Source organism: Salvelinus fontinalis, chromosome 28 (assembly GCF_029448725.1).
Source record: "Salvelinus fontinalis isolate EN_2023a chromosome 28, ASM2944872v1, whole genome shotgun sequence".
Lineage (NCBI taxonomy): Eukaryota > Metazoa > Chordata > Actinopteri > Salmoniformes > Salmonidae > Salvelinus > Salvelinus fontinalis.
Genome location: NC_074692.1, coordinates 21,262,004 through 21,279,186, shown reverse-complemented (window position 1 = coordinate 21,279,186; position 17,183 = coordinate 21,262,004). Strand labels below are relative to the sequence as shown.

The 17,183-nt window shown below is 45.7% G+C and overlaps 1 protein-coding gene across 3 annotated transcripts in view; it reads right to left on the bottom strand.

Moving 5' to 3' along the window:
• Nucleotides 1-210: 210 nt before the first annotated feature.
• LOC129826372 (transcription factor COE2-like) overlaps nucleotides 211-17,183 on the bottom strand; it is a 36,161-nt gene continuing 19,188 nt past the window's right edge. For 2 of the 3 annotated variants that reach the window (XM_055887017.1, XM_055887018.1), the window contains exons 7-16: nucleotides 6,201-6,282; nucleotides 4,453-4,594; nucleotides 3,950-4,080; nucleotides 3,575-3,701; nucleotides 3,328-3,416; nucleotides 3,136-3,201; nucleotides 2,852-3,026; nucleotides 2,472-2,657; nucleotides 2,137-2,301; nucleotides 211-1,921 (exon numbers count right to left, since the gene is read on the bottom strand). In XM_055887017.1, coding sequence (XP_055742992.1) covers nucleotides 1,890-1,921; nucleotides 2,137-2,301; nucleotides 2,472-2,657; nucleotides 2,852-3,026; nucleotides 3,136-3,201; nucleotides 3,328-3,416; nucleotides 3,575-3,701; nucleotides 3,950-4,080; nucleotides 4,453-4,594; nucleotides 6,201-6,282 — 1,195 coding nt within the window. In that variant the 3' untranslated portion in view covers nucleotides 211-1,889. Of the gene's footprint in view, nucleotides 1,948-2,136; nucleotides 2,302-2,471; nucleotides 2,658-2,851; nucleotides 3,027-3,135; nucleotides 3,202-3,327; nucleotides 3,417-3,574; nucleotides 3,702-3,949; nucleotides 4,081-4,452; nucleotides 4,595-6,200; nucleotides 6,283-17,183 lie in introns of all 3 variants that reach the window. The other variant, XM_055887020.1, reaches the window with a different exon arrangement.

The window sequence follows — 17,183 nt, the reverse complement described above, 5'->3', positions numbered from 1 at the left end:
AATTAAGATGCTGCGCCTCATCAGCTTTGTGTCAAACTACACAAACATACAGGTGAGTTAAAAAATAGTCCTGGTGTGGACTTGAAATATTCCCGTAATGCTGTACATAAGAAAACCTCAACTCATATGCTGTACTATGGATATCTGTACATTTCTATACCATGTCTAATTGCATAATGCAAACACACAGTTCTGAATTATTACCAACAGTGAGTTCTTACTGTGATTTTTTATTTTATTTGGGAGGACAAAATATAATTACAGTTTAAGATATACAAATCACATTTTCACACAGTCATCATGTTATTCTGTACCATTAAAAAAGAAAGATAGGTTTTGGGAGAAAAAAACTTTGAGTAACCTTACATTTTACTAACGACTTTCAAATAAATAAAACCAGCAAAACACAACAAACAACTTTGAATAGATGTTAGCTACCTCTTTTCAATTCTTTGTTTTCTAATCCTGAGTATGATGTTTGTATTGTGTTACAACAGTGAGTAAGAAAACTGTTGCATGGGTTTATTACAAATCCCCAATATGTTCCTTACTTTGTTTTCAGTTTATGTATGCTTGTTACTTTACTGCATAGTGACCAGAGACTATGGGATGAAAAACATAAAATGAATGAACAATAAAAATCCTAAACTTTGACATACAATTTCAAATTTGCAACATGTAATGAAATAATATCAGGGAATCAGTGTGGAAATAACATGCATTAAAATGAAATTAATAATAATATAGGCTAACTAATTTTCCTTTATGGAGATCAGCAAGGTAATGTGCTTTTTTTTTACACTGGACATAACAGTTCTATTTTGTTATATGACAAACCAGGGAAAAGTATTGGCCAAGAATTTATTTCAAATAAACGTTTCATGGCGTACTACTTAATTTTCTCTTATGTATTAATCATCAGTCATGTCTGACAAAACCTCAAAGATTTCAATTAAAACAAGAATAATGGCAACATAGCGAGAACATAATCATATTTATAACAATTGAAAAAAAGGAATTAAAACACGTTTATATTATTCCCTAAAGTAACTATAATAATAAGTTAAATTGCTTGTCTTTTTCTTCTTAAATAAATCAATATATGAATAAATGTTGTATTACCAACCCAGGAGGACAAAGAGTTTGCCCTTGTAAAATTATGGGGATCAGAACACAAAATAAAGGGTCTATCATTCTGGAATGTAAATCCACTTCAAAAACTCTGCTACAAAAAACTTGGAGTCTTCTCAGTGACAATGTACATACATGCCTTTGACAGTGTCCTGACAGAGACAAATAGCACCCTGCTTCATAGACTTTCAGCACATAGTATCAGAGCTGTCCATTGTCCATTCAGTTCAGTGCTCTAACAATGAATCATCAACAGACATTTTCTTCTAGCACACTGCTAGCCAAGAGGTTGAACAGTTTAGGGTAGGTGTTTGTGTTGGAAGAACCAAATGCTGCATACGGCTGTAGCATTGGGCGGTACGAGTGCTTTCGAAGCTCGTGAAGGCATCTTGACGTTGACTTCTGCTGTCCATTCAAAATACGGAGACACCCATAGACACCCATAGAGCTCCATTGTGTTGTGGTGTGGCCCAAGGAAGTCTCATGTCTTTACAGCTACTGCAGATGAAGAGGTCCTCTTCTCTCTGCTTCTGGAGTGACTGGCTGGTCTTTGGACTCTTTCTGTCCTATTCCCTTTCATTCAGTTGGATGAAACATGAGCTCAACAAGTGGCAGGGCATCAGTGAGGATAGTTGTTGGTGGTTGAGAAGTCAGTGTGTGTTCCATTTATCCCTGTCAGTGCCTGCAGAGGGGTAGCAGTGTGGGAGCAGTGGTCTGGTCTGGTTTGTAGGTGATGGATGGGAGGTGGTAGAGTGCTGCTACATCGGGGGAACAACCAGGCCGGTCATCGCTATAGCGAAAGAGAATAGTAATAATCTATTATGTTTTAGATAAAATCTTATTCTTGACAATGGCAATCATTATTATAACCCCCAAAAAGCCAGACATATTGTATTGTCATGCCTGCCTGAACTATGTGTATGTGGGCATAGATGAGTTTTTATACAGAAAGAGGGGGGTTTTAACACACAAAGAGATGTTTCTAAGATTGTAGTTTGGTTCTACCTCTGAAGCTGTTGCCTCCTGAAGCGGGACAGGCAGGAGAGGAGGAGCCCTGGGGCCGGAGGACAGGAGCGAATGCGCTCTTCTGTTTGGCTGAGGACGGGAAGGAGGAGAACGGCAGGAGGGAGGAGGAGCTGGAACCCGGGATAGTGGGACTAGATGGCATTACTGTGGATGAGAGCGAGAGCGAGAGCGAGAGAGAAACAGTTGTTATTTTATAACAGAAGGATTCTAGGCACTGGTCAACCTTTGTCAATGGTGGGCAATTATGTTTTATTGTAACAGGTACAGGAGGAAAACACTGGATAGATTGATTGAGTAAAAGGAGAGACACTCACTGCCATAGGGAGAACCAGTGGGGGAGGCACTGCTGAAACCAGGGGACCCTGGCACCCCCAGACTAGTCATGGGCACTGCCCCGTACCCCCCACTCATACCTCCACCACCCCCATACCCCGACTGCTGAGGGGTGGAGGCAGAGGGGTACCCCCGGGGGGACAAATTGCTGGAGTTACGAATATAACCTGGAGCGAGAGAGAGGGAAACAAAGAGAGAGAGAAATACAAAGTGTTAGAACAAGAAGGACAGAGGATAGTAAAAGACAGGAAGACACAAGTGATTTTCCCACTGGGGATATCATATCACCAACTAGAAGAAAATCAAAGGGCCAGACTTCTATAAATACAGGGAATCCAATTGTAAGTCTTATCCTGCTCACCTTGGCTGGTTTGTCCTGGCTCGCCAATGCTGACCCCCAGCTGGGAGGGGTATGAGCCCAGGCCCATCACACTGCCATGGGCTGGGGAGCTGGGCAGGGCCTGCAGCTGGCTGTGGGGACGGGGAACACTGTACAGGGCCTCAGCGATGTCCGCTGCACGCTTCAGCAACATGTCCTAAAGAGAGACAATACAAACTGTTACTAACCCAGACCTCACAGATTTACAGTAGTTATTGATGAGTGGAATTACTAGAGGAACGGAGCGACTAAACAGTGCTGGTTACCTGATTACTGTGTGGGTTTCCGTACAAGGCTTCTACCAGATCAGCTGCTCTCTTCAGTAGCATCTCCTACACACAGACAGAGAGACATGAATTAGCCTCTGGTGTTACATAGTGTACTTTATGTACAAAGGTGAGGTATGGTGACATATGGCATGTACATCATCTCACTATGTGTGGTATGTTTTCACTCACCTTAGCTAGTTTGTCAGGGTCACCAGGGTGTCTGGGAATGACCTTTTGAAGCCTCTGGAAACCGTAGTCTATGGTGGGCTCATTCAGCGCTATACACAAACACATCCACAGATACATCAGCACTAGGTCCTGACTCATCCCATGTAATGGTGCTGTTTGATATGTTGTTGGTGAATGGTTGCTGGATAGGGTGCTGGATAGGGTAGATATGGCTGGGGGGTGGGGTTAATAGGAGGTGTGTGTTTACCTGTATAGATGAAGCGTCCAGGTGCCCCCTTGCAGAACTGTTTAGATTTGTAGGACAGCGTGACCTCCACGACCCCTGGGATGTGGCGTGGGGGCGTCTGGACACGGATGGCGTGGGGCGTGATCAACTAAGAGAGAGAGAAACAGGGACAAGACAGAGAAGGAATGAGCAACGACTGTTTGACAGTCTACAGTATCTGATGGAATAATACGGTTTGCTCTCATAATGCCAACATGTAGAAGGCAGCCACTAAATGACTGTGCAAATGAGACAAGCCATATGCTTTTGTTACCTTGTCCCTTATGTTTTCAATCAGTAACCGTCTCGTTAATGAGTTGTTTTAAAGAGACAGTTACAGTAAAGCCACATAGCTACCTCGCTCCACACCAGCATGCTGCCGAACACCACCTGCAGTCCATCAAAGAAGTTCTCCCCGATTACGATGACCATGGCCCCGCCCGTGGTCCAGCCCTCACTGGGGCTGATGGCTTTGATACATGGGGTGGCTGGAGAGGAAGAGCAATAATGTCATTTTAATATAACTTATTGCATCTCTTGGCAATGTATTCAGTTTCTGTTTCAGGGTGTCAGCCCTAAACCTTGAGGTTAACCATTAGTACAGCAGTAGTTAATCAATCAATCAAATGTATTTTAAAAAGCCCTTTTACCATCAACAGTTGTCGCAAAGTGCTTCTACAGATGAAGAAGCACAGTATGAATGTCTACAGTATGAATGTCTACAGTATGAATGTCTACAGTATGAATGTCTACAGTATGAATGTCTACAGTATGAATGTCTACATTATGAATGTCTACAGTATGAATGTGTTCCTGATGTATCTCTGCCCCAGTGCAGGTCGTGTTTTGTCTCTTCTTACCATACTCCATACCGTTCTCCACTGACTCTCCAGGCTCTAGCCTGCGAGCTCTCCGGCCATGTTTGGAGTTATTGTGGACAAACATGTTATCAGACACGGCTAAGACATGGCCGTCTACACTCACAGTGCTGGACAGGACCACCTGAAAGACAGGGGAGGACGGGGAAGAGGAAAAGACATACCATGAGTTTATCTGGGTTTATCTGGGTAACTAAAGTGATATCAGTTCAATTTTTGTGAGATTTGGTTTCCTGCAAAATCCCTTGGCCACAATCCATTTCAACATCCAGCTGATAGGTGTGACAACCCTACTACACTATATCATATTTTTACATCACCGCCCCCCTCTCTGTGGCCTCTCCCTTTCTCTCCCCTCCTCTCCCCTCCTGAGACTGTGGTTGGAGTTGTGGTCTGGACCAACAGACCACAGAGGTTCAGGCCTAATCCCTCACTGACACCAGACATATGGACTGAATCTCCTATTTTTACTGGCCGTTAAAGTAGAGTGTGATATATGGTGGCCCTAATTTGATTCCTGGCCAACAGCATGTGTGTGTCCCTACCCTCTCCACGAGAAACATCAGTTCCCCATGGAGGACATGCATACAAAATGTGTGTTCTTGTGTGCTTGCCTTGGGTCTGTGTGTTTAAGAGTGTCCATACTGTATATCTATAGGTGTACATGCAGGAGGGGGTGTTGATGGTGGTGTAGGGTCCATGTCTATGAAGTGCTGAAAGACTAAGCTTTAGACATTTTGAAATAGGCTTTACAATAAGAAAGTGATGTGTAAGAGATAAGACAGAATTGTTTCAGAATCCCAGAGCTGCACATGAAGATACTCTGGAGCACAGATGCTGAGAAGGAAAGAGAGAGAGAAAGCAGATGTGCTTGTAGATGGTTGAGTGGTGAGGAATCTATAGGAAAATAACAGTAAATTATTGATCAAGCACCATAAACAGGCTCCTGTCCAGCTCTAATCACATTTTAACCTGGAGGTGAGGGCCTCGGAGCGGCCGCCCGCTCATAACTTCTCAGCATGCGTCAAAGCGCAGGAGTTAAAACAAACATGGTGGAAGACAGGGAGAGAGAGAAAAAGGGAGAGGCAGAGAGATCCGGGAGAGAGAGAAGAGAAGAGAGAAGAAAAGAGAAGAGAAGAGAAGAGGAGCGAGAGAGAGAGAGAGAGAGAGAGAGAGAGAGAGAGAGAGAGAGAGAGAGAGAGAGAGAGAGACAGAGAGACAGGGGCTCCGGTGCTGAAAGACAGCAGAGGAAGTGATGCGGAGTGTCCCCTGTGACCACTTCCTGGGTCACGGAGCATGACCTCCCCCATCTGGAGCCAATCACTCAATTCTTGACAACTTCCTGAAACACCTCAGCCTATTTCCTGCCCTCCTCCCCCCTTGTCTCTCCCACCCCAGTACACCCTTTTCCCTTCTCTCCCTCTTTGTTTCACTGTAGATTTTTTACTTTCACGTTTAACTTTCCCCTCCATTCCTTCCATTGGGAAATGTCTAAGCAGTGCTTCGGGCTACGGAATGGAGAAATGTGGTCCCAACTATACCTGGGCAGACCCTGAACCAAAATAATCCCTCTTTGTGAAAGTAGAGCGGAAGCAAAGGTGGGATAGTTTTTATTCTATTTTAGATAGAAAATTGCTATTTTCAACATCATATATGCTGCACACACGCTCTCTCTCTCTTTCCCTCTCTCACACGTACACAAACCTCTCTCTCTCTCCTACTCTCCATACCTGAAATCTCCTCATGTCCCTTGGGTTTCCTGCTGTCTTCAGACAATTCTGGTTACACTTCAAGAAAAACTTCAAGAAGAACCTGCAGGGGTAAGAGAAAAAAACAGGACAAGTACATAAAAATTGTTAACTCAATAGACAAGAAAACATAACATGAACAATGCATTCATTATTTGTTGGCCTGTCAGTCAAGAAGATGCTGATTACTGTTCCGGTCATAGATGCATTATGAACATCTGAGCATTAATCACTGCTGTTTAGTTTAGCATTAGAGTCAATGTTATTACACTTGAAATAAAATGATGAGAATTTGAAATGGAGTCCAGTGAAAACTACTGCTGTGTTTCAAAGTGAACAGGAGACAGTGATGTATGCCAGGGGACTCTGGGGAACATGGTACCCCGCAATGCTGTATTTGAACCCCCACATTAGAACTGTGCTGGAAGAGAGAAAGTGAAACTAGAAAGACAGAGACAGAGTATTTGTATGTACATGTGCACACGTGCATGTTTGAATGAGGTTTGTGTGTGTGTTTTCATATGTATGTGTCTCATTAACTGTGTTTGTGTGTGTGTGTATCTGAGTGAGAGAGGGAGAGAGAGAGTATCAGAGTGTAGAAATAGGGAGAGGGGTGCTGATAGCCACCACTACAGCAGAGAAGAGCAGAGAGAGGGAGCGAGAGCTGGAGAGACTGAAATGAAGCTGGAGAGAGAAGGGGAGGGGAAGGAGAGACTCCAAATCCCAGGTGTACACAGTTCGGCAACACAGCCCGCTGCCATGGCAACGCAGCTCTGCCGCAATCCCAAAGTCCCCACGCTGATAGGTAAAGACAGAGATGGGAAAGAGAAGGCAACCACAAGGAACACATTCCGAAAGAGAGAGAGAGAGAGGTGGGGGAGGAAGAGATAGAAAGAGTATAGGCAGGGGAGATGGAGAGGAGGCAGCGGAGATGGAGAGGAGGCAGGGGAGATGTAGAGGAGGCAGGGGAGATGTAGAGGAGGCAGGGGAGATGGAGAGGAGGCAGTAGAGATGGAGAGGAGGCAGTGGAGATGGAGAGGAGGCAGGGGAGATGGAGAGGAGGCAGCGGAGATGGAGAGGAGGCAGGGGAGATGGAGAGGAGGCAGGGGAGATGTAGAGGAGGCAGGGGAGATGGAGAGGAGGCAGTAGAGATGGAGAGGAGGCAGTGGAGATGGAGAGGAGGCAGGGGAGATGTAGAGGAGGCAGGGGAGATGGAGAGGAGGCAGCGGAGATGGAGAGGAGGCAGTAGAGATGGAGAGGAGGCAGTGGAGATGAGAGGAGGCAGCGGAGATGGAGAGGAGGCAGGGGAGATGGAGAGGAGGCAGGGGAGATGGAGAGGAGGCAGTAGAGATGGAGAGGAGGCAGTAGAGATGGAGAGGAGGCAGTAGAGATGTAGAGGAGGCAGCGGAGATGGAGAGGAGGCAGCGGAGATGGAGAGGAGGCAGGGGAGATGTAGAGGAGGCAGGGGAGATGTAGAGGAGGCAGGGGAGATGTAGAGGAGGCAGGGGAGATGTAGAGGAGGCAGCGGATGGAGAGGAGGCAGGGGAGATGGAGAGGAGGCAGGGGAGATGGAGAGGAGGCAGCGGAGATGGAGAGGAGGCAGGGGAGATGTAGAGGAGGCAGCGGATGGAGAGGAGGCAGGGGAGATGGAGAGGAGGCAGGGGAGATGGAGAGATAGTGGAGGGAGTTGAGGGAGTTAAGAAATGGTCTGAAGAGAAAAAGAGAATGAGAGTGAAATGGGACATGGTGAGATCAGGACAACTGATATATGTGTGTCCATGGATCAGATGCTTTGTCATTTTAGCCACAAATCTGGCCTCAATTTCACTGACACACCCAACGCTGAAATTAAACCAATAACAACAGTGATGAGGGAAAATGATGGGGAGCTTGAGAAGCAGGAGCTGGGCAGCCAGTTATCCAATCCCCCCCACATTGTGTACACTGCAAATATAAATCATGTTAATGGATAGAGTTTGTTTGGCGAGGGACTTTGTATTGCCTCCGCAGCCCAGGACCCTCCAATTCAATAGTAATCTCTCCTTCCCTCTCTCAGCCGCTTTCTCTCTCTTCTTCCATCACTTCCTCCCCTCCTCTCTCGTGAACAGGCCCTTGTTCAGAACGAACGCTTGCTTCCAAAACAGTGTCCAATATTTCTTGATTTGAGCTATTTCAGTGGAGGACAATCAATATTGTTGTTGGCGGAGGATGATTACGATTTATTAGTGAGAGCTCGGACCTCCAACCTCTCCGCTCCTCTACAGTTGGGCTCCGGGTGGATGTGTACAAAAGGCCACATAGCCTCTCCCTCCCTCTAACTACTTCCTCCTCTTTCTATCCCAATCCCCATCTCTCTCTCCATCTTTCACTCCCTCACTCCCCCCTCTCTGTATTTCCCTCCCTTACCTCTCTCTATCCTCTCTCTGTACAGTATCTATCATGTTGTCATGATTTATATGATATGTTACAGTGTGTTATGCTCAGTGTTTGAATCCAGTTGGCTTCACATCGGCTGATGAGGGATATATTGGATAATGTTCTGCTGTTTTGGTCCACATCTTTTAAACAGTGAGATCCTTCAGTATGTGACTTCTACCCTGATATATGACAGGGAACATTATATTAATTTGCTTCAAGTTCATGTGGGAACTCCCATACAGAGACGCTGTAAAGTAATTTATGACAACATTACCGCAGGCTCCTTTGTTGGGCTAAATGACCGTGGCCATGGCCCTGCTCTGTTCCAGACACCCTGCTCTCCCTGCCCGGCCACCTGTTCTTTGGATCTCTGGCCACTTCAAGTGCACCCAGCCAGCACTGACCGCTCACTCCAACCAGTCACATTGGTGACTTCACAGCAGGGATGTGTGACATCCCATTAAGGACACATTGTACATGTAACGACAACCCTCTGTGAGATAGGACATGTTCTATGCCGACATTCCCATTGGTCAGTGTGCATTGGTTTCTCCTTTTTCTGACTTTCACCCATCATTCCCTCACTGTGTTTACTTGTGTAACATCATACACACTTCCATACAGCACCCTCCACCACCACCTCTGCCCCCCCCCAAACCCCATTCAGTCAACTTTTCACCCCCCTCAGTTCGGACACACACAGCTGCAAATGCTGAAATTAAAGCGAGACGTTGGTGCATATATTAGCATGCATTAGCCACTTTCCCCTACCCACTTAACATGCAAATCTTCCAGCCCCGTCGCCTCGCACCTTCTGCCACACATTCATTTGCTGAATTATAATTAGACTAATCTTGCATAATTAATAAGAAGTCGAGGACACTCTTTTTTCCCCCTCTATTGTGGTCGCAAAGTTTAATATCGCCATTGTTTGTTTTTGTTTTGGTATTGTAACACGCCCACACACCTCCCCACCCACAGGCTAGAGAAGATGAGGACTTGGAAAACATTGATCTGGATGTCAGAAGGAAACTGTGTGAGCTGAGGAAGGTCCAGGACTTTCATAGGAGAACTCTATTAGCTACACTGTAGATTAGACTCATAGGTATGTAAATACAGCTCTGCTGTATTTGCAGCTCTCTCATACTCAAAGTGGTTATTCCATAACCGTACATAACCATACACAATCACTGGAACTTATTTTCCATTCCATCATATTTCCCATTCAATCACTATTTAATTTGGAAATAATTTTTTTGGGGGAAGGGGTAACTTTTTGTAACTAGTTGAGATGCCAGTTTAATATTTAATGAGCTGTCCAGTTGTCATTAATGTAAATGAAGCTATAACCTCTCCAACTGGTGTTCCCCACTACCCTCCTCAGAGACCCTGATTAGGAAACACTAACAAAAGGTAGGCCCAAGTCTTAAGCCTTGGGATCAATTTCCACACTGGCTCCATGGGGAGTCTGTTTTCCCCTCAGTCTTCCAGTCTGTATCTCTGTTGAGGCCTCCATATCCCCTTTGTCTGCATCTGCTTCAGTTCCCAAGACTAAACACAGGCCTCACAACGTGTGGTGAGCAATCCGCAGGGTGACAACTTTCTTAACTAAAACGAGTTCAAAAAAATTAAAGCGTAAGTCATGACACTGCAGTAACAGCAACGTTACAAACTTAACTCTGTAATTGTTTTATTCCTACATGTTCACCTATGCATTGACTTGTCTTCAGACCACGTTCAGCCTCAGTCAGTCCTATCTAAGGCATCTGTTACATGTAGCTGAGCTGTTACACACTGAGCCGTTACACACTGCTAAAACAAAAGAGCCGTTACACACTGAGCCGTTACACACTGCTAGAACAAAAGAGCCGTTACACACTGAGCCGTTACACACTGCTAGAACAAAAGAGCCGTTACACACTAAGCTGTTACACACCGAGCCGTTACACACTGCTAGAACAAAAGAGCTGTTACACACTGAGCCGTTACACACTGAGCCGTTACACACTGCTAGAACAAAAGAGCCGTTACACACTAAGCTGTTACACACCGAGCCGTTACACACTGCTAGAACAAAAGAGCCGTTACACACTGAGCCGTTACACACTGCTAGAACAAAAGAGCCGTTACACACTGAGCCGTTACACACTGAGCCGTTACACACTGAGCCGTTACACACTGAGCCGTTACACACTGCTAGAACAAAAGAGCCGTTACACACTGAGCCATTACACACTGCTAGAACAAAAGCTGCACAGGACCCCTAACAATAATTTTTATTGGCATTTATCAACCTTCATTACTACTGACATGAACTGCCATGTCACAGAGACACAACACATCACTCTCTATCTATGCTGATTAGACACAAAGCTGTATCAGTGTCAACAGATCTTTATGCTACAATACATAGATTTATCAGCTATAATACAGGCTGTATAGAGGTCATATGAAGCTCCCACATAGCTAAACCAGTTCCTGCAGCCTTGTCTTCCTGTGAGACATCAGTCCTTCTCATGTGAGACTGGTCCTCTAGTTTCGGACATCTGCATTAATGATGACATAATCACATTTCAATAAAAGACTTGGGACAGATTTGAACCATGAGAGCTAGAGAGAGAGGACTAAAATTGAGATAATTTATTTTGACAGGGTGGGCGAGTCTCTGTTCTCTATCTAGGAACACCAATAGACACAGCGGAAAGAAGGAAGGTAGAAAGGAAGGAAGGAAGAGAGATAACAGGGATGGAGTGACAGGTCAGGAGCAAGATAATCCTTCTAGCAGTATTTAGACGACAGGCTGAGAGACTGAAGGAAGTAGAGAGGGAAGGTGTGGATAGGTGGTGGGGAAAGACAAGATTGAAAGTGAGAGAGAAGAAGAGAGGGAGAGACAAAAAGAGAAGGAGCGGGAGAGAGGGGGGGGTAGGGGAGGAAAATTAGGAAAACAGATGTGAGGCATTAAAACATACTGACATGCTGAGGACCTTCTTCTGCCACACTCAAACACCAAGAACAGTAACTCATACACACACACACATACACACGCTCACATGCAAGCACACAAACATTACATACACACAAACAAACTACAATGAACACAACTTAAACACAACTTAAAATGTATGCACAAAATATGCAAGTATTGGGTCAAGCAAGGTTCATGGCTCCTAGCTATTGGCTGAGTTGTGCATAGGCCAGAGTTGACCTAATCATATTTTACACTGATGCAGAAATCTACAGATGGGTCGTCATGCATCAATGTGTGGATATGCATCCAATGAATAAATGGAATTGGTTGTGGTGAGGGATGGGGGAGTTTTTTTTCTCCATGGGGAGAGTTGGTGAGGAGAGTGACTGGGGAAGAGGGGGCTAGGGAGGAGGTAATAAATACCCCTGGATCCCAGGGTCCCCTGGCAGACTGGAAGCTAGACTGGTCACCAGGGTTAACACCCGGGGCACCCGACCTTTGACACTGCTAATGGGGCACAGAGAACCCTCCACGAACTGATACCCCCTCTGTCGCATACCACCACGGGACCTTTCACACAAGCCTACTAACCCGCCCCCTCATATTTTACAACAGAAATAATACTTAGTAGTGCACTCAACTTTACTTAACATACTTTATACAACTCTCACCTCCTATCCCTCACCCTCCCTGTCCAACTGCATCATTTTTTAAAGTAATCAACAACAAAAAAAATATGTTTTTAACTAACCCTTAACAACTTGTTTTAGCAGGGGTTTCTCTTATTTTTGTTAAGTTGTATTGGGTGCACAGCTATGCACCTCTGTCCTCTCGAATTCCCAGCAACCCCCACCTTTCCTAATCCCAACCTGTCATAATCTATAATCTGGACCCTGTAAATCTCTCATTGACGCCTTTTTTGATCCAGGGATTAAACCTGTCTTTATGAGTTGACAGTCAGGCATACCAACACCCACCACCCTACACACTAACAACCATACACTGACATGAGATGGGTACACCAGATCAATGGTAGAGGGTAGGACTCAGATTGGCCTGTTGTATCAAAAATAGCAGTTGGAGGGTAGGACTCAGATTGGCCTGTTGTATCAAAATAGCAGCTAGATTCATTGCCGATGTGCCACATAGACTGAAACAGAGCATTTGGAATGAGGACTCTGTTTCTTAAAGTTTGATTGCTGGATTGGATGTGCCCCCATGGCCCCTTCTCCATTTCAGCACACCCCAGCCTCACCCCTCCGGCCCAGCCCACCCCGTCTCTAAACATGAGAATTGTGTCAAAGCCAAACATTTAAACCACTAGTGCTGATTTATAGAGCTTGGTAGTTCTGTAAAACCACCCGGCTTACCACCGCAAAAGTGCCTCAGCTGAGGCGAGGCTGTGAGATGAGAGGAGAGGGGGGATAGGGGGGGGGGGGGGGGGGTTATAGAGGGACAGGTATGGGGGGCTCATGAGGAGAGGGGGGATGGGGGGGGGGGGGGGGGGGGGTTATAGAGGGACAGGTATGAGGGGCTCATGGACCCTCCTGATAAGTGTGAATGTGTACTTTTTGAACAATGCAATCTTAAAATTACTTTACAACTTCACTGCTGGCATGATGCTATTATTCTAATCGTTTAAATTGTTGAAAGTTATGTTCCATTAACCAATGTTTGGCATAATAACGAAGGCTAGAGAGAGTAATATTTATATGGATCTATGAATGGACAGACTGACAGACAAATACACAGAGATCCAGCAGGAGAGGATAGGGAATATACCTCCATCAATGGCCTGACCTTTCCCAGCATGCTTTGAGAGTCCTATGGGATGAAGATTTAAAATACCCAAACTGTCACACTGGATTGAGCAGCCCATTGTGCATGGACAGGTCTCATACATACCAATACAGACCTTTCCAATCCCCACACTACACCGGTGACACAAAACTGGCAGCTCTAAATGCAGCAGCATGAATAAACACCAAACATAACATAAAGCTTCTACAGAACAGCAATATGGGCACAAACTATATACATACTGTCAAATAAATGTCAAAATGCAAAAATTTACCACAGAAATGTGTCATGTGCTCCCTCTAATACACGTAACAATTATTCCAGGATACTGAGTCTTCTTTACTAACACTGACAAAACGTATAGGCTATTATCTGCCGATAATCACCTTTGTAGTATTAAATATACCCACATACCACAGCACCTCCCAAACCTTCCTCAGAGAGGAACACAGACAGAGGGATGGACGCTAGAGAGGAGAGAAGCAACAACAGAATGAGAAGAGATGTCTTCTTAATTAGCCAGTAATGATAAGATCTGACAAACAACATCTGTTTCCACAGAGAGAGGGAAGAAGAGGGGGGAGGAATGAGAGGGTGTGAAAGAGAGAGGTTGGGAGAGAGGGATAGGAGGGAGGAATAGAGAGAGGCAACTAGCTAAAGAAACCTGTGAAGGCAAGACAAGAGGGACCTGCTTGTATAAAGGAGTGGGGGGGACAGGAGGTGGATGTGTAAAAGATAGAATGCTGTGTAGCGTGACACTATAGAAGAACGAAGGAAGGAAGGAATGAAGTAAAACTAAAAAGAGAGAGAGAGACAGACAGGAGAAGATAATTCTGACAGGGTTGAGAGAATCTAGGAACCAGGACGAAAATAACAGAGAGAAAGGGGGAAAAAATTATCAAAATGAAGAGAGCAGGCAGACAGAGACAGACAGACAAACAGACAGACAGACAGACAGACAGGCAGGCAGGCAGGCAGGCAGGCGGTTGGACTGGAAAATGGCGCATGAGGGAGGGAAGGAGAGGTGGAACGTGTGAAGAGATGGGTATGGAATCACTCAGAGGTCCAGGGTGCTGTAATTTACTGTCCGTAGCTAATCCACAGCAAATGTGTGGAGCTGAGGAGAGGAGCGGGAGGGAAGGAGAAGAGTGACGGAACAAGAAAGAGGAAAGGGGGACTGTTGGGCGCTCGGCATGCACGCTGGGAGGCTGTCAGCACATCACCCCCTGCCCTTAGCCCTGACGGATTCATCAGGACATACACACACCATAAAACACACACCATAAAACATCTGAAATGTTTTGTTTGTTTTCCACTAAACTAATATCAGAGGAATGCATTTGCAGACATGTGTTGCTCAAAGGGCAATTAGACTTTACAGAAATATGCAAGCTGCCTCAAATGCACCATTCTTAATAGCAAGATGTTCTACCTACACTATGACCACACTGCAGCAGGCATGCACATCTAATACTTCCCTCTGTACTGAAATACATATTTTGTGTTTGCATGTTTGAGGGGTGAGTAGGGGTGTATGTGAATGTTTTGCTGTAAGGCAGTTTGAGGGGTGAGTAGGGGTGTATGTGAATGTTTTGCTGTGAGGGAGTTTGAGGGGTGAGTAGGGGTGTATGTGAATGTTTTGCTGTAAGGCAGTTTGAGGGGTGAGTAGGGGTGTATGTGAATGTTTTGCTGTAAGGCAGTTTGAGGGGTGAGTAGGGGTGTATGTGAATGTTTTGCTGTGAGGCAGTTTGAGGGGTGAGTAGGGGTGTATGTGAATGTTTTGCTGTGAGGCAGTTTGAGGGGTGAGTAGGGGTGTATGTGAATGTTTTGCTGTGAGGCAGTTTGAGGGGTGAGTAGGGGTGTATGTGAATGTTTTGCTGTAAGGCAGTTTGAGGGGTGAGTAGGGGTGTATGTGAATGTTTTGCTGTGAGGCAGTTTGAGGGGTAAGTAGGGGTGTATGTGAATGTTTTGCTGTAAGGCAGTTTGAGGGGTGAGTAGGGGTGTATGTGAATGTTTTGCTGTGAGGCAGTTTGAGGGGTGAGTAGGGGTGTATGTGAATGTTTTGCTGTGAGGCAGTTTGAGGGGTGAGTAGGGGTGTATGTGAATGTTTTGCTGTGAGGCAGTTTGAGGGGTGAGTAGGGGTGTATGTGAATGTTTTGCTGTGAGGCAGTTTGAGGGGTGAGTAGGGGTGTATGTGAATGTTTTGCTGTGAGGCAGTTTGAGGGGTGAGTAGGGGTGTATGTGAATGTTTTGCTGTGAGGCAGTTTGAGGGGTGAGTAGGGGTGTATGTGAATGTTTTGCTGTGAGGCAGTTTGAGGGGTGAGTAGGGGTGTATGTGAATGTTTTGCTGTAAGGCAGTTTGAGGGGTGAGTAGGGGTGTATGTGAATGTTTTGCTGTAAGGCAGTTTGAGGGGTGAGTAGGGGTGTATGTGAACGTTTTGCTGTGAGGCAGTTTGAGGGGTGAGTAGGGGTGTATGTGAACGTTTTGCTGTGAGGCAGTTTGAGGGGTGAGTAGGGGTGTATTTGAACGTTTTGCTGTAAGGCAGTTTGAGGGGTGAGTAGGGGTGTATGTGAATGTTTTGCTGTAAGGCAGTTTGAGGGGTGAGTAGGGGTGTATGTGAATGTTTTGCTGTGAGGCAGTTTGAGGGGTGAGTAGGGGTGTATGTGAATGTTTTGCTGTGAGGCAGTTTGAGGGGTGAGTAGGGGTGTATGTGAATGTTTTGCTGTAAGGCAGTTTGAGGGGTGAGTAGGGGTGTATGTGAATGTTTTGCTGTAAGGCAGTTTGAGGGGTGAGTAGGGGTGTATGTGAATGTTTTGCTGTGAGGCAGTTTGAGGGGTGAGTAGGGGTGTATGTGAATGTTTTGCTGTGAGGCAGTTTGAGGGGTGAGTAGGGGTGTATGTGAATGTTTTGCTGTAAGGCAGTTTGAGGGGTGAGTAGGGGTGTATGTGAATGTTTTGCTGTGAGGCAGTTTGAGGGGTGAGTAGGGGTGTATGTGAATGTTTTGCTGTAAGGCAGTTTGAGGGGTGAGTAGGGGTGTATGTGAATGTTTTGCTGTAAGGCAGTTTGAGGGGTGAGTAGGGGTGTATGTGAATGTTTTGCTGTGAGGCAGTTTGAGGGGTGAGTAGGGGTGTATGTGAATGTTTTGCTGTGAGGCAGTTTGAGGGGTGAGTAGGGGTGTATGTGAATGTTTTGCTGTAAGGCAGTTTGAGGGGTAAGTAGGGGTGTATGTGAATGTTTTGCTGTGAGGCAGTTTGAGGGGTGAGTAGGGGTGTATGTGAATGTTTTGCTGTGAGGCAGTTTGAGGGGTGAGTAGGGGTGTATGTGAATGTTTTGCTGTGAGGCAGTTTGAGGGGTGAGTAGGGGTGTATGTGAATGTTTTGCTGTAAGGCAGTTTGAGGGGTGAGTAGGGGTGTATGTGAATGTTTTGCTGTGAGGCAGTTTGAGGGGTGAGTAGGGGTGTATGTGAATGTTTTGCTGTGAGGCAGTTTGAGGGGTGAGTAGGGGTGTATGTGAATGTTTTGCTGTAAGGCAGTTTGAGGGGTAAGTAGGGGTGTATGTGAATGTTTTGCTGTGAGGCAGTTTGAGGGGTGAGTAGGGGTGTATGTGAATGTTTTGCTGTGAGGCAGTTTGAGGGGTGAGTAGGGGTGTATGTGAATGTTTTGCTGTGAGGCAGTTTGAGGGGTGAGTAGGGGTGTATGTGAATGTTTTGCTGTAAGGCAGTTTGAGGGGTGAGTAGGGGTGTATGTGAATGTTTTGCTGTGAGGCAGTTTGAGGGGTG